The 25,768-nt window shown below is 38.3% G+C and overlaps 1 protein-coding gene across 1 annotated transcript; it reads right to left on the bottom strand.

Annotated features, from left to right (window-relative positions):
- Positions 1-149: 149 nt before the first annotated feature.
- Positions 150-25,768, bottom strand: scai (suppressor of cancer cell invasion). The gene is made up of 17 exons (XM_056745587.1): positions 25,505-25,768; positions 18,109-18,223; positions 12,523-12,627; positions 11,494-11,574; positions 11,302-11,400; positions 11,085-11,181; positions 10,693-10,791; positions 10,311-10,463; positions 7,245-7,346; positions 6,921-7,022; positions 5,109-5,187; positions 4,782-4,887; positions 4,568-4,649; positions 4,112-4,184; positions 3,729-3,902; positions 3,474-3,574; positions 150-3,034 (listed from the first exon to the last, which is right to left on the bottom strand). The coding sequence occupies exons 2-17, from the start codon at positions 18,213-18,215 to the stop codon at positions 2,888-2,890; spliced, it is 1,707 nt and encodes a 568-aa protein (XP_056601565.1). The 5' UTR covers positions 18,216-18,223; positions 25,505-25,768; the 3' UTR covers positions 150-2,887.

The raw sequence follows: 25,768 nt of genomic DNA, 5'->3' as shown, positions 1-25,768 counted from the left end.
AAATATCTTTCTTTGTGTTCAACCAAACAAAGAAATGTAAACAGGTTTGGAACAACTCAAGGATGAGTTATTTATGACAGAATTTTATTTTTTGGGTGGAGTATCACTTTAATGTCTAGTTTAGAAAAAGAAAAGACAAAGCACACAAGTTAAGCAAAACAGTCAAAAACGTTTTAATGTTCTTAAATAGCATTCTTAAAAACAAAAAGCTTGCATGTTTTGGTATCATCACATTTTTTCCTTGTTCTTTTTTTTCTGCATTTAACAACGAACATCAAATATAATTTGGCAACAGATAAGACAAAACAGTTAAGTGATTAAAAACACATGACAACTGGACAATGAAAGTATGTTCAACTAGCAACTCTAGAACCCCTTAACTTATAAAGAAAGAGTATTCTGACCATTACATCACTTTTGAAAATGTTCCCTCCCACAACAGTAGGAACCGGTAGAAATCACCCGTACTACACCTTGGATCTGGACCCACAAACCAGGATTACAAAAGAAAACAAATAAACAAATTCATATCCTTAGGTTGCATTAAGTCATGGCTATTAAAGCGTTCAACTGTGGTATTAAAACAGAGCAGAGGGGATTTTAACCACTAATGCCTTGCTAATGAATCTATTACAGAAATGTCTCGCAGGATTGACTATTGTCTCTTTATAAGAAAACACTCTGATAAAATGATTTTCCCATATTTAAAAGGGCTATTGCATTTTTTAAATCTAAGTTTGGTAGATGTTTGTTACATTTCATGCATAAGTGCTTATAATCTGTATTTACCCCTGTGCTCTTAGCCCACTATACAGGGATTGCCTTGACAAGAATTGACAGAGCTAATTTATAGAATGTTAGGAAGTCGAGACATTAAATCAACTTACATACTACCAAAAATTAAATACAACAAGGCAAAAACATTCAATGGTCAACGGTCAAGGTCAGAAGACAAGACAGAGAGGAAACAGTGACATTCGCCTTCTGTTTCCCTGCTCGTCTCCATCGAGCCTTTGCTAATGGCAAACAAAAAACAGCATAATAAAAAAGGTAATTGTGCCTGCGAGATTGCAGACAACACGTTTGTCTGCATTATTCGGGCAGTGGAATTCCATGTGAGGGTTGATTCTGTTTGGCAGTGATTTGTTCGAAACATTAGCAAACTTCTTGCTTTTTCTAAAATTGGGTATTATTTAAAAAATACATCAGTGGAAGCAGATATATTCCCATCACAAGCCAGCAGGATTTGGGAATAACATGCAAAATTATAAATGTGATTCAACGACAAGGGTTGAGTTACCAGACGAGAGGTAAGGGGGTACTAGAATAGTTCATGGGACCTTGTGCTATCTGCATGCAAAAATCTTCTGGTCCCATTTGAGTGGCCATGATAGAACGTTAAGGGGAAGATTTTGTAAACCGTGAAAACTATTTTTTGAAAGCCAGAATGTGTGCCATTTTTTCAATACAGAGAAAGCTAAATGTCACTCAAACAAGTGACATAATGGAATGATCAGACATGCCTCTTGCCAACAGCACAATAAATAACATCGGAATCAAACTTAAATAGTGCAAGTAAAGTGCAAGGCTATTATTGTTACCATTATCATAATTATCATCGTGATGTAATGAAACAAATAAAACACTGATCACACCACTTCTTATTAGACCGATGGAGTCTACTTGTCCTTGACACAGGTGGATTGTAAATGGTAAGCTCTTCTGCCAGCGAGTCTTGGAATGTCATCCGAGTAGCAGGGAGGTCGAGTGCGCAGATGAGACAGTGGCATGGTCCATTCACGAATTAGACACAAGAACACTGCCCCTGTCACATGCAGGGGTCATCTTTTCACAGATCTGTCACAAAAAAACAACCCAGACAGACACACTTCTCTGCATTACATTAACTCCTTTTAGAACTATACATATAAATGTATATAGATATATACACAACATTTTTTTACCTATATACAAGAGTATTAGCCTGTACGTCTCTGTGACATAAAAGAGAACTTTGTCGGCTATTGGTGTCCACTAGACATGGAATAAGACATTAGGTAAGTACATCGGCTATGTAAGTATGGGCTTACCACACTCCCGAAGCATGCTAAAAAGAATCTCTCTGTAAAAAGAGGCGACGGAGATCCTGTTTGTGACGTAGCGTTCGGCAGATGACCGAAACGTCCCAAAAATGGACCAGACCAAAGTCCACAAGACGAAAAAACAAACGAAAACAAACAAAAGAAGGCAATAAAAACATCTGAACATGGGAGCAAAAACAAAAATGCAAACATGCAGAACGCTCCCTAAGGAAAAGTTGTGTAAACGTTGCAGAAGCAAAGTGTTGAGAAGGAAAATGAATTTTCCTACTCCCAACAAATGCATTTTGCAAATGCTTTAGGCTCATCTCAGACATCTCCCTTAAATTACATGGTTTAACATAAACATGTTTTCCTCAACTTCCTGTAATGTTTCTTTTGTCTGAATATATAATTGTCCACAATGACCCTTTGTACCTTGTGCTTGACCTTCAGAAACTGTGATAGTTGCCCTCATCAGGTCTGAACGTCCGTGTGCTTGCACTCACACAGTACATGCATGTATTGAAATCAATGTTTTCTCTTGTATGTTAGGAGCGACGCTCTGGGTGTGTGTAGTTTCTTAAAATCTAAAAATACATGTGAACATGACAAACTGTAAATATCTGCCCACAAGGATGAAACATTTCTCTTAAATAGTTCTTAAACTATCTAGATCTAAATGTTTAGAGAGGTTCAACACCCAGTAAGTTTATTCAGAAGAAGCTACCTACAGTACGACTGTGTTTGCATGTTATAGGGCATGAGCTTGTGTGTGTGCGCAAGTTAGCCGTGGTGCCACCATGTGGTCAATAGTTATCCAGCATGCCATCAGAGAAAAGGTTTTGCACGTCCAACATGGCTGCCAGGTCCAGCACATGTTTCTGTAGAAGGCTACTCTCCACCATCTCCTGTTTAGGCAGCGAGGGGTACGATTCTGGAAAACTCCTCGCTTCCTGTAGGACACACACACAGAAATAGCTTCCTCATCCAACAACAGTCCAGACAGCAGCAATAAAAACATTTTGTTTTTGGTCATAAATATCCAGAAATGATTGCTATATATGAGATTTGTACAGTGTTTTTTCAATTTTCTTAAAAACTGTTAATTTGGATATCTGAACTTTTGGAAGGACAGCAGCGATATGTAGATCTCAACACCTTCACCATTCCTTCTTGCATTTATAGTACAGAGCGCAACAGAATGAAGCAAAACACAAGAGAGTTACTATTTTTGAATTATTTGAACTATTTAAACAAATCTTTGAACAAACACACCTTTGAAGAAATGCTGCATTCTATTTTTGAGAACTACTGCCTTAAAAATGTTCAAAGATTATTTGTTGTTGTAATAATATTGTGTTTATAATATTAACATGTTCTTATCGTCCTCACCCGAAAGAGCTTGTGTAGTTTCAGCGTGGTGCAACAGAACACGAAGCGGATCATCAGCAGACGCAGAAACTCGTCTCCATAAAACTGCAGAAAGGCTTGATCTGAAAAGCAGCCAACAGGAGAACAAAACGCTAGCTGTTGGTCCACTGGTCCAAACATTTACTTAAAATTTGGATTTTAAAAAAATCATAAAAGCATTAGAAAAGACAAACAGATCACAGTGTTTTTCTCTAGAGGTGCTGGTACCAGTCCTACCTATGACTCGCGAACTGGTGATCATCTGGCCAATGTCATGGAAAACCTTCCGCAAGAGTTCCTGGGCCTTTTCCCACAATCCATTGCGCATGCTGGTCAGTCCACAGACAGACAGGAAGCCCATGAGGGGGTTGTAGAGGAAGAGAGTAAACAAACTCCCACGCTGAGTTTGGTCTGTAGGCGATTAACAGTTAGTTATTTTAAACAATTATAAACATTGAATAATACAATATCGTATATATAAAACAAATGGTTTTCAAACCAAATTTAAAAAAGTCTGTTATTTAAAAAAAAATCTTGCTCAAAACAGAAAAAAAACGAAAATTGTTATTTGTCTTCTGTTAAATGGTTGTCAAAGAATCAATAAAATATTAAAAGCAGACCTTGCATGCTCTTCGGATATACTGTCGGAGAAAGCAGGCATACCAGTGGTTGACCAAAGAGATTGGAGAAATTCTGTCAAAAAACAGGAATAAGTCATGACAAACACTACACATCAAATAAACCATTTTAAATGGTGAACATTTTACAAATGTACACAAGGGGGAGCTCTATTACTGAACCAAGCATATTACAAAACAACAAATCATTCCAGGGACAAAAACTTTAAACAAAGGCTGATCATAACAGCCTATGAGCAGAAACAAACATCCATAACAGTGCTGTTTTTATTTGAGTCCCTTACTGCTTACTCTTCTTACTGAACCATCTTGTTTATACAGCAACCACATGGCTTCTCTTGATTAATGGATTGCCTCATGATGTCACAGAATGGTGCAATGATGAAAGAAATGCAAGCATGTGAAAAGAAAAGAAAAAGAGAGAGACATGACACTCACCTTATAAGCTGTGCTGTTGGATGAGTCTACAATGACAAACAGAGGTTTCCTGGTAAACGGGTATAGGTCTCCTGGGTGGAGGCTGAAAAACACATTTGTGCATGCATGCCACACGTTAAAACACCTGAATGTTGAAACACGGGCTAAGCTCATGTTAGTCTTTATGCAGTCTACCACAGAGGAGATGAAAGTGACGGATGAAGTGTAGGCTCACCAGTGCATCTCTTTTTGTGCCTGATTCCTCTTCTGCACCATCTCACCGTTCACCACATCTCGGTTTGTATTGGTCAGGACGCCTCCGAAGTCATAAGGTCCTGTGGCTGAATACATGCAAGATGTGATATAATAAAGACGTTCTTCAATAAAACAAAATTAGAACTATAAAAGTAAAACTAAAAAACTTCTGTGAGTCCCATTAGCCCCGCCCCTTTTCAGTCTCCCAATGACCTTTTTGGTATTGAGGTGAATAGTAATATTAAAAGAAAAGCATTCTACCCCAAGCAGCAATGTCAGATAAAAAATCTATTACATCTCAGCATACCTTCACAGTCTGAGCGTCCAGCAGGGAAAACTCCGGTGGCGGATAAATACACCAGCAGCACGCTATTGGCTGGCAGCTCCTATCAATGAATGAATCAGCACGAGAAGAGCAAACCCTCGATGAGCAGACCATAAAAATCCATCCATTGAATCAGTTAATTAAATCAGATCATTTACAATACTACAAAAGCCAAAGCAGTGTCACAGAGAGCTTAATTGTTACGTTCATTGACACGCTAAGTGCTGCACAGTGAGAACATCTCAATAACCGCCTCAGCTCTAATAATACAGTTCAAGCAACATTAAAGAAACAACATTTAAAGCAGTTTTCATATTTGCAGCTAGGGACAAACACATACTGTAGTAGATTAGTGATTTCTAAACAAGGGTTTGAGCACCTCGATGTCACTTTAGAGCGTTTGAGGGGGTACTCGAAGGGATTTCGGTTTTGCTTTGTTAAAACCTCTAGTTTATTGCTACCTTCAGCCATAAATATCCCATCTTGAATTTAATTTATAAACCGATTCAATATTAGATTTATCTTGGAATGGGACTGATTCTATAATTTCCGGCAGTTTTTTTATAACTTGTGAAAGACAAACCAGCTTAAAGGGGTAGTAGTTCACCCACATTTTTTAAATATTTCCATTATTACCTTAACTTCATGTCAATCTTAACCTGAATGACTTTCTTTTTCTGTACAACTCAAAAGAAGATATTTTGAAGAATGTTGCTCACCAAACAACATTGGCCTCCATTTAGTTGCTTTTGTTGGACAAAAAAAGAATTGCAACATTTCTTAAATAATTGTTTTGTTCCACAGAAGAAAGAGTCAAAACAAGTTCAAAAAAATGAAGGTGAATAAATTTGGACAAAATTTATATTTTTTTATGAGCTATCCCTTTAAGAATGTCAATACTAAGTCTGATTGTCACCCACAAAATCTTTTTTTAGTTTAAAACTAAAACGTATTATGTAAATAATAGTAATTTTAATAATATTAATCATAGTACTAAATGAAATGATTGAGCAAAACATTTGTTAAATATATTTCTGGTTTGGTGTTGATGGGGTGCTTTTGGCCGCAGAATACATGAAACAATGGAAAACATAGCAATTGATAGGAAGTGGTTCAAGAAGCAGACACAAAGGCTTCTAACAATAATTGCCAATATTTCTTCAAAAAAAGGAAATAAAAACTAGAAGGAAGAGACTAAAAATAAGAGTGTCCACGAGCTAAAATTGAAAAGCTATGTAGCAAGCGTAACACTCTGAGTTACGGCGTGTGGGTTTTCCTCACACTCATGAGGTGCTACGTTCCAACAGAGCAACAGGCAGAGGAGATAGTAACACGTTAACACCTCTGTCGCATGCCATGCACACACACACATTAGCAGAAATGAGTTGTCATTCAGACACTAACACACCACGTGCATTCTCTAGTTTCAATTAATTTATACGTTGAATGCACTTCAAGTCGCACTGGAAAAGAGGGGCTGCCAAATGCAGAAATGTAATGTAAATAATCATACTGAGGCACTGTATCTTATGTAATGACCACATGAAACCACTTGACAAAGCCAGTTTTCTGTGTTGTGTTAATGTATTTAATATGTTAAAATCACAGCCATGAATCTACTTCCTAGGCAGCAGAAAGTTATATTAGAAAAAGCATCTGATTGGACAAAAAATCATAATTTCATGAGGTCATCGAGCTTAAACCTCATGTTTGAATCTTCAAGTTCTCTGTGCTAGTATTAAAGCGGGAAGGAAATTGACAGGTGCTAAAAATAGGTAATGACATCAGCCAAACCTTGAAGGAGGCAGACAGGAAAGTGTAAAGCTGGCTGAAGGTTGGTTTGTACAGGAGATATTTATGAGGATTCTCTCGCTTGGCCGGCTTTTCATTGGGTTCCTATAATGAGAGAGATAAATGAGTGAGAGAGGGATAAAGAGACACAGAGAAATAAATGAGTGAGAGAGGGACGGAGAGTCTCGGAGAGGAGGCGGAGTAAGAAAGAGAAGAGAGAGAGGCTGATAAAGGTGAAATACTGGAGCCGCGAGGGTGGAAGGGTGAAAATACTCAGAAACACTCAGCATAGAGAGTGACAGGGAGAGTGTAAGAGTCTTCTCTTACAAGTGTCCCTGGTTTGGTGCTTTGAGTGGCCAAGTTCACAGGTTCCCTCTCAAGGGCTTGAAGCATCCGAAACATATCGATGGTCAGCTCACTGAACTTCACCTGAGAAAAAAATGGCAAGCTTGTCGTAAACCACAGAGTTTACTAATAAACTCGGTTGTAACTGTAAGCATAAATCAAAAAAAAGTTTGTGAGGTATATGCTTAATTCTAAAGTTCACCCAAAGAAAAAATTCGGTCATCATTTACTCACCCTTGAGTTGTCCCAAGTCTGCATGAATTTCTTTGTTCTGATATGCACAGAGAAAGATATTTGGAAGAATGCTTATAACCAAACAGTTCTTGGCCACCTTTGACTACCATAGTAGGAAAGAAATGCCCCAGAACTGTTTGCTTGCCTACATTCTACAAAATATCTTATTTTGTGGTATACTGAACAACTTGAAGGTGAATGAATTAAAGCTCCCCTAATCAGGGAAAAATGCACTTTAACATGTTATTATAACCTAATTATTAGTCACCAGTATGCAGAACCACCCTGTAATTATACAAATCCATCCCTTCTGATTTCCTTATCCCATATAAATATATAAAAGCACAAACTCCGTCTTATGAACATAGATTACACTTTCCGCCAGAGACACACTGATTGACATTTCCACGCAAGAGCAGTTGTAGCCAGTGACAAGAATGTCTGCGAAACAACTAAGGTGTGCAGTTGTCAGATGAAAAAACAAACATAGAAGTCTTGAAGATGAAGATCCCCTGTATTGTCATGTATAAAAACAATGTGTTCAGTTTTAAATTAAATAACGGTGTATCCTGATCTATACAAAACAATGTTGGGTGCTTAAAGATGAGACAGTGTTTCTCATTCGCTTAATGGCCAATCTTTTCAGTATTGCTGCCGGAAGCACTGGCTCGCAAATGCGCTTTCTGATGGAAAGGGGGTGGACCCCAGCAGCTTATTTGCATTAAAAGAGACACAACCCAAAACAGCCTGTTTTCCTGACAGGCAAAAATAAACTTGTAGGGCACAGTATAATAAAAGATATGTAGTGTATTTTGAGATGAAATTTCACAGACACATTCTGTGGACTCCCAAGATTTATATTACATGTTGTAAAAGGGCTACATTAGAGGGCCTTAAAGACAGAAATTCATTTTTGCGTGAACTGTTCCTTTAAAGGGATAGTTCGAATTTATTGTTTATTTACTCACCCCAATGCCATCCGAGTTGTAGGTTACATTTTTCATTGAGGAGAACAATAAAGAAGATTGTTTGGTAAATCTGCAGTCCTCTGTGATTCTGCGGTTAAAAACCTACGGCAGGCAAGGACTAAATCCTTGTCATCTGTCCTTATTCTGCTTGATCTCTCTGCTGCATTTGACACTGCGAACCACCCGATCCTGCTGTCCACTCTCTCCAAACTATGGATCTCGGGAACTATACTCAACTGGTTTGACTATTATCTCACAGGCAGATCCTTTAAGGTATCCTGGAGAGGCGAGACATCCAGATCTCACCAGCTGACAACTGGAGTTCCTCAGGGATCAGTTCTTGCTCCTGTCCTCTTTTCTATACAGTATATACCACCTCCCTGGGTCCAATTATTAAGGCACATGGGTTCTCGTACCATTTTTATGCATATGATACGCAGCTTTATTTCTCTTCTCACCGGCAGATCTCTGCCGGTGTCTCTGCCCGCTTTCTGGACATCTCTTCTTGGATGAAAGACATCGCAGCAACCTCTCGAGCTTGCAGGTATTTGCTTAACAACATCAGGAAAATCAGGCCGTTCCTGTTGGAGCATGCCTACCAGATGCTTGTCCAAGCTCTGGTCATATCAAGACTGGACTACTGCAATTTTCTACTAGCCGGTTTTCCAACCAATGCAGTCAAAACCTTGCGAATGATCCAGAATGCAGCTGCACATCTAGTTTTCAATCAGCAAAAAAGAACCCATGTAACACACATCCTGATTTCACTTCACTGGCTGCCAGTTGCCGCCCGCATCAAGTTTAAATCTCTGACACTGGCCTTCAGAACTATAACGGCAAATTCACCAGTCTACCTAAACTCAGCCTCTACCACACGCTTCTGATGCGTTTAGTGCCACCAGCAGAAAGGGAGTGTTTGATACTGCACATACTTCATTTCTGCAACAGTCGCTCAACACTACCTTTCTGCAGATGATATGCCATCCCCCACCAAATACTACAAGTAGAAGATCGCGATCAGAACGTGTGGCAGAGGCTGTACAGTACCGCTAATATCATTAAAGGTGACATTCAGTTTATTGCAAATAACGATCGATTCGCTTTACAAGACATTAATATGTTACCAGGAGCCGCTTTTGATGGAATCATGTGCTTTAGGAACTCTTATGGGATTTTCTTTATTGTTCTACCCAAGAAAAAATGTCACCTACGTCTCGGATTGCCTGGGGGCGAGTTTATAAGAAGCAAATTAAATGTTTTCGGTGAACTATCCCTTGAAGAACGTGTAGACATTTTTACCAAACAATAAAGCAAAAATAATACATGAGGTGTAACCCACATGATATTGTAGGTGGGTCAATGACGTGTTTTGTGTCCAAATTCATTATTTTCCTAAAAAGAATTTGAATAAATACATGTCATATATCAAATGGATCTACAATATGTCCTTTATAAGAAACCCTTTTCATTTTATTGAAATTCAATAGATTTTTTGAGTTTTGGTGTTTGAAAGACCAAAAATGTCAGGTGGTGCGACCGTCCGAACATACAAACAGAGAACAAAACTGAGAAATAAATGTTAATTTTCTCAATAAAATTCTTAATAAAATATTTTGGCATGATTTTATGTTAAATTTCTTATATATGAGGGGAAAAATACTCAGTGCTAAATACATTAAATGTATATTATTTTAAATTAATATATGGTCGCACCACCTGACATTTTCCTATTTGTCATTGACCCAGGTATATTGTTTAACATAAAAAAGCACTGCTTGTAATTGGCGTTACGTAATTTGCCGAGCCTGCTATGTGTTTTAGAACAGAGATGTAACTGCTCGCCCACCTGATCGTTACAGTTGCCAATGATGAGCACATCTGCCAAGCTGAGCTGGCCAACCACCATGCCCTGTTCAAGTGGGGGCACGCCCCCTTCTTGCAGACGATTGGATATGACCACCACGCCATTGTCCTCATTAAGAATCATAAGTGGATCTGCCTATGAATGTAAAAAAACAACTGTAAAGAAAAATAGCCATAAACATTACATAGAATACACTCAACCCAATCTTAATATAGAAACGGTCACACTACATTTTTATAAACTACATTATTGTCATTGAATATCCGGTTTCATCCTGAGTATGTCACAGTAAGAAAATTAAACTCATGTCATGTCGACTTTAATCCTGGAATACTGATGGTACTGATCCAAAATAAAAATACACCTCCACAAAAGCAGCAACCTCCTGCAGCACCAGGTTCCACTCCAGCTGGTCCTCTGTGTTGAAACGCTGGGTGTAGTCTTCAATCTCATCAGAAAGCTCCTGCAGAAAGACATACACATAGAAAACAAAGATGAATGTTTTAGACAGACATAGTATTGGTATAGTGGTCAATATAGGGATTCGATTTTACAATAAACAAAAATAAATCCATACACTTTCACAAAATGTGTAGGAGTAATAGCTGACAGTGTCTCATTTTACTTGAAATTTAGTCAAAGTTTGGAACTCATGATGCATGAATTTAATTCTAACTGTGCACGCAGGCTACAGAGCTGATAACTTTGAGATGATAACTCTGTTTGACTGAATATCTGCTACTGTCCATGACTTACCTTGACCAACGCTTTAACCAGGTCCATTTTGTTGAGTAACAGACAAACAACGATAAAGCGAGCGTAATACCTCAGCTTCTTAACCACCAGCTCTGGCCTGCCCAGCAAAGAACAACACAGACTGTATATTATTTAAAGAACTTTACACAACATCATAATCAAATGAATAAAAAATGCATGAATAAATTCATAGCACGTCTTTGTAGATTCCCGTCACCTGTCTTCCTTGTTGACCTGGTGATAATATGATCGCTGACGAATGGCCGAATAGAAAGAAAAGGCTTCATTTAGGTAGCTTGTTTCCGAAGTGCGGAGGCTAAAGGACGACAAAGTTGAAAAAAATTGAAAAATATTCTTCACGTGCCTCACAGACTGTATTTGACATTTTGTCAAAAGAAAGTCTTCTTACTAGTAATGATAGTACAGTTGGCCAATTTTTGAGGCAACCTCACCAATCTGCCACCTTTTGAGACCATACCGGTTGTCCAGACTTGTCTGCTCTCCAGTAACGTAAAAACAGGTAAGAGATTATCCGTCAGTTATTGATACTTGATGTTATTGATACTTTAAAGGTCCAGTGTATGAAATTGGGCAGCATCTAGCGGTGAGCGGACACAAGCATACCACTTCAAAGTGGGTGGGATCATAAACTAATCGTCATAGTTGCATCACCTCTTCTGCCATATCATCATCATAAACGTGGCACAAAGAAATGCACAACACAGGAGTAATGGAGCATATCGATGGCGGATGGGAGCAAAACAAAATACTGTTACAAAGCAGACAAAGAAAACTTATTTTATTTACTTGGATGTTTTTTCTCCATTCAAATTTGGCTGGGTGGTTAATAACACACTTTTCTGTTGTGTGACAAACTCAGAACACATATTTCAACGTCACTTTACTCGGACTTTAAAGATCGCTCCATATCAACGTCGAAACCACCAAGGCTTAGACAACTCTTTCAAACTCTATAAAAAATGTGTTCACTGGTAAGTAATTACTCTGTGAATGAATCTGCATGTTTTAAGAGATTTGTGCCACGTAGCATTACTTGTGAGAAAAGGAAGTAGTCACTTTAAGCAACTTGTTAGCAACGCCATTTTTAAGAGACAATAAGGCTTTAAAAAAAAATCACAAGCAGGATATAATTGGTGTTTTATGTCATAGCATAAAACGTGAAAATATTTCAAGATTTTGTTTACCACAGACCAGGCAAAAACTCATAAAAAAAACATAAGACTTTGGAGCGATAGATCCGGAAATCTTAAAATGCTAACTCGCTTCTGGGTTTTGCATACAAAAATACATCATCCTGAGCCTCCCTGTAGATCCTCCAAAAAAATTACACACTGGACCTTTAAAGGAACTTTAAACCTGTTAAGCTAAGCATTGTATGTTTTTAAGCCAAAGAAGTGTTTCAGAAATAGATCTTTACAGGGCTGACCTGTGCTGCTGCTGAAACTTCCACAGCTTGGTATACACATCAAATGTACGGCCGAAATAAGACTGCCACTGCTTGTGTCCATACTGCGGCAGATCCCTGCAGGAGTGTGTACAAACAAACAAGAAAAACATTCATAGCTTATTAATAGATTTTCTTCATTGACTGGTTCTCAAAACAGATTTAGGAGCAAACTTCTGAGGAAAATTCTATTAGGACCAAAAAGACAATTTCACAGAATACACTGTAGTGTTTTCACCCTAATACTGTACCCACATATAAAATGCATTAGGAAAGCTATTTTAAGCCCTTCAACACAACTATTATAGGGCTGGAGACATCATGTGGACAACAGCAGATGAGACCTCCGAAAATACATTTTGACACGGTTGTCATGCACTTCATTACCATCATCATGACGACATGGGAAAAAAAAGATCAAAGAGAGAGATGGAGTCAGAAAGTGTGGGTGAGAGTTAAGGCAGAGCTGTGGTGAGTCATAGTGCCTGTGATACTAAGGAATTTGATGAGGTATGGCAAACAGCAGTAGAAGTGGTCTCTCTCTCTCAGTCTCTCTCATCCTTTTCCACCTGTACTCTCCCCCCAAAATCTGCTAGGCCCTATTGTCATCATCAGAGGGTTGCTATGACAACAAAAGCAGGGATTGGGGAAGGAAGAGAGGGGTTGTGAATGCAGCAGGTTCATGGAAAGGTCCTTTTTTAGAAGAACACACACACACACAATTACAATTAAAACGCTGTGACCTTCATGATCCTTTAAAAAGGTCATTTATTTAGATTTTTTTCTTTAAAACATTGCTTGACATAAGCTTTTCATTCATGCAGTTTACAGTTAAACCAGGACACGGACATGCACACATACTGCAGCTCCATTCATAACAAGCATTCATCATTCTCACACACACACTCTGTAAGATTATCGAGATTTATGGTTCACCCTGGTGCCCTTGTGGACTATGAGAGACAAGGTCAGGAAGCAGATAGGTGCCACCATTAGCTAAGGCTTTAATTTCACTCTATGCACCATTAATTTCCCATCCTCACTGACAGCATTAATACTCACAAGAATGATTCACTGGCTGAACACAACCAGGGACAGACCTGGATGTGAGGGAAGGCAGGGGAGGATGAAGAAAGGGTGATGTTTGTCTTTGCAAATGAGGTCAGGTGTGGTGTAGCTGAGCGACATTACGGCTGTTTACTACTGCCGAGACTGCTTGTGTGTAATGTTTTGATTATTAAATTATGTTAATGGTTATTTCAGGACAGAGTTAAAATGTCTGTTTAACCTGGGAATGTCTTGTGGCAATACACAGAGTAAGCATTCGTATCATAGAGTTTCTGAATAACATATTGCTATATTTGAATCAAATTTACTTAGACACTCAAGTCGTACTGAAAATGAATAAATGCCATTGCCTTGCATACCAAAATACCTCAAAAAAAGCATTTATCTTTTAGAAATATAGCCCAAATGCAGTTAAACAAATTAGGGATGTCACGATGTCCGATTTTAACTTGACGGTTATTGTGGCAAAAAGAGCTCAGTCAGATTCATCCTTATTTTTGATTATGTTGTGTTTTTTCTTTTTTTGTCCCTCTTAAAATTGCAGCGTAAGGATTAGAGATTTTGTAACCATTGTGGCTCTTTAGACAAAACTTTACATGGGTGTTAATTATTTAAGATATCATATGTGTAGAATAAACAAAATAACGATAATCATGGTTTTTAACAGTACGGCTATTGACAACAGGTATATTATGATCATTTTAGAATTATAAGTTGTTAAGTTTAAAAGTACAATATTTTATAACATATATTAGTGTATAAATACATAATAAAAAAATTGAAGCTTTAAAGATGAGGTCTCATGAAATTTCACTTCTTTTAATTTAGTTAGAGAGTAGTATAGCTGTTTGAGCATAAACAACATCTATCAAGTCGCAACGTTCACAGTTTACAGAAAATGAAGATATTAACTATAAAGGGCTCATCAGAAGAACATCTAACTTTTTCAACATCTAATACCAAAATCGGGTCCCCAGTGCATCTACTAATTCTGAAAACATGAGAAACAAGTATGCCTTTCCCTGCAAGCATTTGAGAAATCAAGCAGTTCAGATTTCGCTCCTGTTGTGACATAGAGGGAGGCTCCTATTATAAAGTGACCACCCCTTTATCTACACAATACCACCCACGGTGCTGAACGCCATTGTTGTTTTCACAAGCGACACACAGTGCTAAAAATGCTAATGAACAAGGGTGAACATCGTTCGTTTCGTTTTAAACATCTCAAATACTAGTTATGCTCTCACGTTCTGTGTCTATAACTTTTCAATTACAAGCGCTAGAATTAATGTAATTCTGCTGATATCTTCAGGTGTGTATTCCTTGGATTTTAGGCAAGCATACACGCATGAGTGCATTACTAGGATGCGCTGTTTGCTGTGACAGATTTTTTAGTCTCAGGACGAATGATTTGAGACGTTTAAAACAAAACTAACCACAGTAGAGTTCAGGAAATATCATGAACATGTGTGTTGTGTTGACACGCCGGCTGAAAGGGGGGTGGGGTCAGCAGTAACTCTTTATCATTTGAAAAGGCAAAAGGGGTTTTGTTTACACAACCATTGAGTGTTTTTAAGCAAAGTATGTTACAGATATTTCATGAAGACCCTAATAAATCATACCAACTTGTTGAAAGTGCTCATATATTGAGCACTTTAACAGAAATCCCTTTTTAAAGACTACAATGATTGACTTATTGGAACTACAAGAAACTCCTATGTAAGAGTCATCATGACCCTGCCCCTGGAACACGGATAGTGTAATGGGTGAGACATCTCAACACACACACTACGCAGTGGATCATTCACAATAGACTTCATAGAACCAGGAGCTCAACAGACTGTTTTCTGATTATCAAGGTTTGACGGTGTAAAACACAGCTGAAATATGTAATATATAAACCATTTTACGAAAATCAAAACATGAACACCTATTGTTCAGCACATCTTAAACATAATAAAGACATTTAGGCAAAATAGGACCCATTTAAATTGTGTTAGTAACCTACATCTTGAGACATGTTCGACTTCTAAAAAACAATGCATGTTGATTTAAACATGCACATAACAACTTACAAATCACTTAATCCAATCCAAGCTTGTTCAATATAAAAATACCAGAGATGCTAAGAGCAATCAAGTAAGAGAAGTGATAGCTATGGAAATGAGTCCAATTAATAATAGCCGTTTCATTACTCAACTCATCTGGGTGTTGCTAAGCATCAAATACAGAAGTAGGCCGCTACTGGTTAGACAGCCTAATTAGCATGGAGAAACAGGGCAAAGAGGTGTGGCCTAACAGAAAGCATCTAGTTCTGCAAGTTGATAAATTATTTTGGATACATGCTATGATTGGGATATAAAATTCATGTTATGATTAGGATATTTAACTCATGTAACAAAGTATATTCTTATCCAAACACTCTGAAGAAGAACCTTTAACATCTGAAGAATCTGTGTGGTTCTTCAGACTATATAAAAGTAAGAAACAGATGGTTCTTTAAAAAAACTTTGACAGAATGGTCTAGCATTCATCCGCACCACAAGACATAGCCTGATAAACTATTTAAAACATTTGACTACTGCGGCTGTTAAATTGAGCCGCACATCTACACAATGGAGGATCACACGCGCTCTCAGGAACATTTATGTAATTGATCTTTCGCCATTATATCCTTTAGCGCCAAGCGCGCTACATTTTAAAACTTTCCTCTCCTGGCGCACTCCTTTTCTCCCGCTAAAGAAGCACTGCATGAAGAGCAGCAGACACGTGCTAACAACAGTAGTGCAGACACACAGTAAAAAGACTTTTGCAGGGTAACATTTTGTGATGAACAACGTTCTAATTGGGAAATAATTTAAAAAGTAGTTCTTGTATGAATGGCATGGAAAGGCGTATTTAGAAAGTAAATTTGTTTTCTGTTTATGATAAGAGCATTTTAATTGTTACATTACATTTGTTGTTTGTATGTTGTCAGTAGTTTTTTCATTTACAAAAAATCCATTATCAGACTTCTATGAAGAGGGCATTCGTCTAGCCACAGAGCCTACAATACATATGTACTGTGGATATAAAAATATAAAATAAATGGCTTGATAAATGATCATATATTTTAAATAAACATATTTATCCAAATGGACTAAATTGATTAAATTTGTATTTACTTAAAAAAAACATATTGTTTATACTGAGAATTAGTCCCTACCAGCCCTGACAACAATATGTGACGAGGAATCTATATTGGTGTAGTAGAGAATGCGGGGCGAGACCGTGGTTCGAGTCCGGTGAGTAATTGTGAATGAGAGCCAGCTGTGCGCACACCGGGCTCGAATCACGTAGGAGATTGGGAGCATATAAAAGGAACGAGCGGCCGACTTTAACGCGTTCACACAGCTTTCGTGAATAAAAATAAAATAATTGTATTCTGTTTGAATGGATTAGGGTTTTTTAACAACCATTTTAGGGTGTACACTAAAAACCGAACCTATACAAAAATTCAATGGAATTATAAGGTATGGAACTTAATTAATAGGCTATAGCCTACTCGTTGGTTGCATTACATAAAATAAGCTATATCCACAACAAGCTTACATTAAATCCGAAGTTTACATATTAAATTTACCTGCAACAAACACATACACCCTGAAACGGCCTGCGTAAGACAAGAAAAAAGGAGAGGAAAGGCATACAGATGGTGAAGTAATGAAAGAAGAAAGAGAAAAAGAGTGGAGTCATATAGACTAAAAGAGAGGGAGATAGAGCCCACAGCTACTGACATACTTGTCCTATAAATAGTCTTGGCTATAAATGACTGATTAACTCAAACGCAACCTACTGGCCACTAAGAAATGGTGATAAACACGGAGTGACTTGATTCTTTTTTGCAGAGACAAACGCTGGCAGATATGAGGGGGTGGAAAAGGAGCACTGAATATTCATTCAGATCAGCTCACTTCAAGCAGACGCCGGAAAATATAAAGGGATCCTATAAGGTTGAACGCAGACACGTACATGAGGCACACCTCAGATGAAATGTTAGCACTGCTAATCCTGCTTATTTACATATATAACAGCAACCAATAGGAAAGGGTCATGATGGTCGGCTCGTTTTCATACTACTGACTTCTCAATTAGTGAAAATGATTTTTTTCTTACATTTTTAGCAGTCATGCCTTAGTTTGCACATGGCACATGGACAGAACTGTGTAAACCCATAGCTACATGTAGATAAACAGACAGATCAATGAACTGTCTATTAATTATTCAGGACTTCTTTCGAACCAATTAGTCAACTACTCAAATAATAGTGGCAACCCACCAACTAGTCATTGATGCTTTTCATTTAGCATTAGGCCACACCCATAAAGCAGAGGGAGAGAGTGAGCAAAGTAGACATAAGGTCACAGCACGATTGGAGCCAGACAGCAATCTGGAAGCCAAACAGGTCCACAAACAAACAACAAAACACTCAGACTAAGAGAAGAGACTGACCTTAAGCCATTGAAAAGTTGTTTAGACTTGTCCAGGAGATAGCAGAAGTCTGTGACAGTTTTCCTCTCACAGAGAGGAATGTCATCCTCTGCTCCCACCCCTGTCATGGCAGCTGCTGAAAACAAAACAGAAAAGTGAATTTAAACAAAGATATTAATATTAAAAAGATGCGCCACTGCCGTAAAAATGAATGGCAAGGACTGCAACGCTCAATATGGCCGCTTTAGCGAAGGAAGTCAAGCCTTCAAGTCAAATTTACCAATGGTAAATCGTTAAAGACTGACGATTCTCTGGGGCGGGGTTCTCGTGAGATGCTTGCCAGCCTGTGCGTAGGTGCAGTAGATTAAGATTAGCAAACCAAATTTATGATACAGTTTGTGTCATAATTAATTATTGATCTGAATGTGCCATTTCAAATGTGATTTTTGCCAGCAATTTTAGAAATATCTGCCTTCCTCCATTCAAGTAGATAGGACATTGCTATGATGTAAATGGCTGCCCAGAGGCGTTGCAAACATAGCCGCGGAGTGGCACGACTTCCGTAAACGGACTTTAAATAAAAATAGATTGCGCAAAATGGAGTCATAGCATGTATGCTGCTCGGGCAGACATCAGTGAGGGAGGCAAGCTTTATGAATCACAGTTGAACAAGATGCCACAGAACTTTGAACTGACATACTGTGGGTACAGGAATCTGCATCAGTGACGTGGGCAGATGTTGAATCAGCTTTGACGAAAACTGACTAATTCCACCTTCAACCATCTGACACGCTCTGGGAAATCTGCGTTGGTTAGGGTTGGAACAGAAGTTTCACTAAGGTATTCAAACTGGTTTATTTATGTGTCTAATAGCTTCATGAAGATGAATACAGATATATGTTTTGTTTGCCAGTATGACAGTGAGGCGGTTGGTGATGTCAGCCAAAAATAAAATAATTTCAGTGGCAGAAGGCAGAACATTTTCACGAAATAATTTGAAGACAAAAGCAAATCCTTACAATAATAATGTATTAGAAGGGTTCATATTGATTGCATGTTGATTTAATTTACTTAGCAAAAAAACACACTAGAGAAGAGGCCATGCCATCTGCTTACTACACATGCCATCACCTAATGCTCTTATCTGGCTAGAATGGGAATAATAAAGGCCGTCCCTACCGAAAAACAATGTTTTTATGGCTTGTGTAAAATGCTAAAAGTACATTTTATTTCACGTCACAATTTCTGAGGTTTTTACATACATTGCGAGTACGGCTTGTGTGTTTGTGTGAGACTTTATGGTGTCAGCCAAACCAAACAACACCACACATGGAATCTCTGTGGTGGCAGGAGATAAAACCGGTGTGGTGTAGATGTGTCAGAGTGAGGACATGTGCCTTTCTTTCGGCTATGAGTTTTGTGTGTGTGCTGGTGGAAACCAGATCAGCTGCTGTAATAAAGAATAAAAAGCATTTTTATTTGTTGTTATGATAATCAATTGTTTTAATAAAATGGCATGTAAAGTTGTAAATTCGTGTTTGTGTGAATAGAACAGTGGTGAACTAAGGGCATGTATCCAACAATAAAGCAGTCTAAAGCATGATGTATTGTGTTGACATTGGAAGGCACTAAAAAACATAATTCATTGCCTGAAACTGTACATAATGTCAGCTTGTGTGAGTGTGTGGGTGAGAGAGAGAGAGCATGTATGTAGTCAGTAAGACAAACATTCGACTGTCAGTACAAGGTGGCCTATATGGAAAGGACCTGGGCATGTCCATCACCCCTGCTCAGCTTCCAGATGGTCTACCATGGTCAATGTGTGGAACAATTCAGCCCACCTATGAAGTACTCTCAATAAATTCAGAGAATTTTGTCAGTAAAACAAGAATTTGTCCAAATATAATATTTTATTTTTTTAAAGATTATAAAAAAATGTAGGTGCAACAGCCACGTTGGTATTTAACTCAAGGTCAAATTGGTGATGAAATAAGATAATTTTTCCGTTTCATAGATTTTAAATCTTAAAAGGGTTATTTCTGTAATAAGCCACACATTGACAATGTTCTCAATTATTCACTATATGTGACCCTGGATCACAAAAACTTTAAAAAAGTCTTAAGTAGCACGTTAACATTTTTAGTAAAAGCAAAAAATACATCTTTTTTTATTTTATGACAAAAATCATGAGGAAATAAGTACAGATCATGTTCCATGAAGATATTTTGTAAATTTCCTACCGAAAATATATAAAACCTTTATTTTTGTGAGTGAATGGCCTGTCACAGCGCGTCTAATTAACAACTTCAAAGGAGATTTTCGCAATATTTTGATTTTTTGCACACTCAGAACGCTTGTATCTCTGCAAGATATTGTCATATCTTAACAAACCACACATCAATAGAAAACGTAACTATTCCGCTTTCAGTTTATGTAAAAATCTCAATTTCAAAAAATTGACTGATAAGAATGATTTTGTTGTCCAGGGTCATATATGTGCTGCATTATATAATTTCTTATGTTACTATGAGCAAGGTTCTGCATCTCATAGTAGTATGCCGCTATACAGTGTCTGCATACCAAACAGTTGCGTGTTGAATGGAAAAGCTGTCTGAGTGTATGCAGTGTTTCACAAGGGACTGTCATTCATTCACTCTGCAGCATTTCTCAATTCGAACAAAAGAGTGTCTTAAGAGAAAATACAGGAATATCATTTTCAATTCTCACACCTCTGATGTTTTAATTCAGTTTGGTATGAAAAGATAAAAGTTACATTTTTTAATTAATGTCATGTCATTTAATAAATTATCTCATCCTGATTTGTCTTATTCAATTGACTATGGTTTCATTTAAAATAGAGAAAAAAATGTATTGTAGTTGAATATAAAAATCTTAATAGCACAGGTTAATATTAAAAAGCATGCTGCTTTAATTACAGTTTAGTTTGGTAAGATTAAACATTTCATAAGAAAGTACTGACCTTATGAAATTACATTACCTTTTTACAAATAAACACACTAACTAACGGAATTAAAGACTTAATTTAAGAAAACTAATGAGTAAAAAGCAGTATGTTATGAGTATAAGCGTGTTTCTCTTAAAAAAAAGGAACAACTTGCATTTTTAACACAACTCAAAAGTTTAGTCACTAAAAAAAATCTTAAATCTTTTATCTGAGAGCTTATGCCGGAATTTTTTTAATTTCTTATTTGGAGTAAAATATAATTGTGCCAACAGCTTATTTATTTCATTACAAGACAATCAGAAATGTAATAAACAAAGAAAAAAGCAGCCGATGCAGAACTCCTATGGAACATAGGTAAAACTATTAAAAAGACTCCCTTGCAGGGTGAGATCTCGAGAGGCTGGTTGATTAAATGCCAGGAGTACATTTAGGCAAAGGGTGACAATGTGGAAGATGCTTAAACATCCATCCATCCATCCATTTTCTACTGCTTATCCGAACTACCTCGGGTCACGGGGAGCCTGCGCCTATCTCAGGAGTCATCGGGCATCAAGGCAGGATACACCCTGGATGGAGTGCCAACCCATCGCAGGGCACACACACTCACTCATTCACTCACGCACTCACACCCTACGGACAATTTTTCCAGATATGCCAATCAACCTACCATGCATGTCTTTGGACCAGGGGAGGAAACCGGAGTACCCGGAGGAAACCCCCGAGGCACGGGGAGAACATGCAAACTCCACACACACAGGTCGGAAGCGGGAATCGAACCCCCAAACCTGGAGGTGTGAGCCGAACGTGCTAACCACTAAGCCACCGTGCCCCCACATGCTTAAACATTTACTTATAATTTTTTTTATCATTAAATAATTATGATATTTGCATTTGTGTTATTTTACAGTTTCTATATGGAGTGGAGTAGGCGTGGGCGAGACCGTGGTTCGAGACCGGTGGGTAATTGTTAATGAGCGCCAGCTGTGCGCGCACCAGTCTCGTATCACGTTGGAGATCGGGAGCATAAGAGAACGAGCAACCGGACCGTCGAAGAGAGAGGTACCGGCCCGCACATGTTTTTTGGTTGTATGCATGTTTTACGGTGGGGGCCGCCGGCTGTTATTATTTATATTAAAACTTTATTTAAATGTCTGCTGGTTCCCGCCTCCTTCCTTCCTTTTATTGAGCCTTTCTACACTATACATTTACTATTGTTCTAAAATGTGAAAACTGTAAAAAGGAGTATCCAAAACCTTAATAAAAAATAGCACAGCACTCCAAGCTTTTTGTTTCGACATTGACATCCCTTTTTCCGTGAATGTCACTGGATTTATTACATTTTTTTTTAGAATGACATAAATTTAAAGGGGTGATTCGCCAGAAATATGTGTTTTTCTGTGTCTTTGGTGTGTTATAAGTTGCCCATAAGACACGTAAAATTGCAAAAATTTAAGTGTTGGAACAAAAGATGTATTCTATCTAGAAGCGAATGCTCACCCAGACCTGCCTGAAACGCCTCGTGTCACCACAACCCAGCCAATCTACATCAGTTCGTAACACGATTTGACTAAGACACCCCAAATGTATACGCAAGTAAGGTGGGCGTACCTGTCAGTACAATTGCTTTGGAACATTCCCGTGCAGTATTCGACCAATCACTACGCACTAGTGAACTGGCCAATCATAGCACACATCACTTTTCAGAGAGACGAGCTTTGTAAAATATCAGCGGGTTTCAGAGAGGCGGAGCAAAGAGGAGATACAAACATGCACGATATGTGGAAAATACAGCGTTTTTAACCTTAAATCGTGTATACACATTGTATTACATCTAAAGCAAACAATAATATTCGTTTTAGCCGCGTCAAATGACCCCTTTAAGAGTATCTTGAATACTCCTGTCCTGGCACAGAAAAAAAAACTATAGTATTTTTAGTGATAATGGAGCACTCTGGATTTATATAGTATATTTTTAATATGCCTCAGTGATGTGAAACATAGGCAAAATTGCATCCATATCACATTGGCTGGCACCCATTGACTATAAGTATCTATACCAAAATGGGTGTTGTGGATCAATCCCCAATGATCAATATTGACATGGAGCTCGAAAGTGCTCTATTTTCTGGTTGTAATTGAAATTAACAGGTAAAAGACACACATTAGACATATTAGGGGCTGAACAGAGTACAGTGTTAAGTCATAAGTCATGTGTAAATGTGTGATCTAACTCAACCATAACCACTTAACCCACTTACTGCCATTCAGCGACCTGAACTAAAGAAATTCATGGAAGGCATGTGAGCACTGATAGAAAGAAAATGTCAAGGACAGAGTGGGATCTCCTTGTCTCATCATGAGGCAAAACATGCTTTTCTCTAGAGCCAGCAGTGGTGAAAGGCTTCAACTCAGACATGTTTGATTGACCCACATATCCTCTCCTTCCATAAAAATGCATGAGCTATGCATCTGCAGCAATGGGACTGCAGGATGAGGTAACATGTGTATGTATGACCAGCATGTAGGCTGCATGTGGAACTGAAAATCAATGCTAAATCAATATTATATTATCACTTTTTTTCTCCAGTTACAACCTCACAAAATTTTTATAAGAACTAAAAATGGCATATAGCAACCATTCGATCATGTCAAAAGAATGACTCCTATAAAGTTAAAAGATCAGCTTCCAATCATGAAGAAACAAGACCATTTTCATACCTCATGGTGACAAAATATTTTCATAGTGAGACTTCTAAACTCAGGGGACAGTAAAAGTGCATTAGGATTCGGAATAGACACAAGAATGACAGTGTGTTTTAAAACGTCCAAGAAATTCCAATATTATATAAATCCAAGAGAAAACAGAAGTGCAGATAATATGTGTCCAATATGATCCAATATACAACAGACGGAGCAAGCAATAGATTCCACTACGCCTCTCGAGGTGTTTACTTGTACAACCAGAATACATTCTTAAGGACTCAAGAATTGAATCCAGACACAGTCCATCCATCCAAAATTGTGGTGCCCGTTACAGAAATAAAAAAAAAACAGGCAACAATGTAACAATATAATGTAAAGTAATCAATTTACAAAATCGTATACTTTCTAACGAAAAATAAATAACTAAAATAACCGTATGCTCTGACATACGGCGATTCTCTTTTACGAGCTCATTCTTCCATAACAAGCTTGTCTGCATGACGTCATTTCAGCTAAGCATCCCGGTGGCTCTTTTCACAGATCCCGGTGGTGTGTGATTCTGCTTCTGATAAAACGGCGATAAAAATCCCGTTGCTATTGTTTTCCAAATAATTAAAAAAAATCTATTTTCAAAGGACCTCGTTTATGCATATTATTATGAGAAGCTTCCTGTACTCTGGTAATAAGCATCCACACGTGCCTCTATAGTAACATTATGCACGCAAGGCAGATGAACGAACAATAACGACAAGCAATGCTCCGCAAAACCGTGCCGATGCAGGACAGAATGAACACAGGCTGCACATAATTCATGCGACAGCCAATGATTTCTCTACCGTCTTCATTCAATAATAATACATGGAGGCTTATTGGCTCTGGTTCCATTCACAATATCGCGTCCAGCTCGCTGCTTGGGTGGACAATAAACAAAGAAACGTGCAAAATAAGGCAGCGTTAACGTAAACCGTTAGGCAGAGTAGATCTCTGCGTAAAGCGCTCGTTCCGTTCATTGAACAAGAACACACAGACTGACCGCTGAACCTAAATCGTTGATGTTTTACATGAATTACCGGTGTGAACAATATAAACAGTGACAGCAGTACGGTCGGAACTGACACTTCGTCGTTAAGCTATCCATCATATCTCAATGCATTCACCCAAGTGCACCCACCTGTCTAATACACAACGTCTTACCTCTCGCCCGTAGGCTGTCTCTCTAGGATCGGGATGCGGTAAAACACGACAACTCTGTGACTCTGTCAACCGTAGGTTGGATGGTGTAACGGTAATAGCGGCGGCAGACAAAAGCGACAGAGCTGTGTTAACATGATTTTGGTACGCTCGGATTGGCTCCAACTGCTTAGTGATCAGCAGCGGGAGGAACTCAGCGTTTTTCTCCTCAAAATGACAATCATAGTTGACAAAACTGTGGCTTTAACAGATGCTGTGGCTGCGGTTTCCTGGCAACATAAATTACGCTCGTGCTCCTCTGCTATCGATGCTGCCGTTAGTTTTTTTACATGCACGAATATTGTGTTCTTTACGAATATTAAAAAATATTGCACTTTGACTCGAGATATCTATGAAATAAACAACATATTTGAGTTACTGTGTCTGTCTGATCGACTGACTTCACTTTAGCTTGGTCTTTTAACCGCTGCACACAGCGTGGTAGCTAATGAAGACCCGTCACATTACGTAGAACTAAATGCATCTGTCAAACAGTCACTGATAGCTTTGAAACCCAACCTGAGCGCTTATGTAATTCAGTGCAGTTATCTTCGGTTTCAGCTCCTCAGGAAAACCTCTTCCAGGTAGCTCACGCATACAAATCTCACACCGACATCCAATGCAGTGGCGCACCGTCATTTACATCCAGCTCTTTCAAATCACCCTCCCGGGTTAGAGCAGGGTGTATCTGCCATTCGGCATCAGCCGTGGTCGACGGTTCAGTCTGCCCAGCCGAATTTCCATTGACTGTGTTGTGGCAACCCTCTCAAACTAAACTGCTTG

The sequence above is a fragment of the Triplophysa dalaica genome, chromosome 4, assembly GCF_015846415.1.
Source record: "Triplophysa dalaica isolate WHDGS20190420 chromosome 4, ASM1584641v1, whole genome shotgun sequence".
In the NCBI taxonomy this organism is placed as follows: domain Eukaryota; kingdom Metazoa; phylum Chordata; class Actinopteri; order Cypriniformes; family Nemacheilidae; genus Triplophysa; species Triplophysa dalaica.
This window is presented reverse-complemented; position numbering and strand designations above follow the sequence as displayed.

What these genes read in the sequence shown, in the direction of transcription:
- scai (XM_056745587.1), bottom strand. Translation starts at nt 18,215, where the DNA reads ATGACAGGGGTGGGAGCAGAGGATGACATTCCTCTCTGTGAGAGGAAA. An exon ending in ATATCCGAAGAGCATGCAAG is followed by an intron (nt 3,903 to 4,111) that starts GTCTGCTTTTAA and finishes AATCGCCTACAG; the next exon opens with ACCAAACTCAGCGTGGGAGT. An exon ending in CACCAGTTCGCGAGTCATAG is followed by an intron (nt 3,575 to 3,728) that starts GTAGGACTGGTA and finishes GCTGCTTTTCAG; the next exon opens with ATCAAGCCTTTCTGCAGTTT.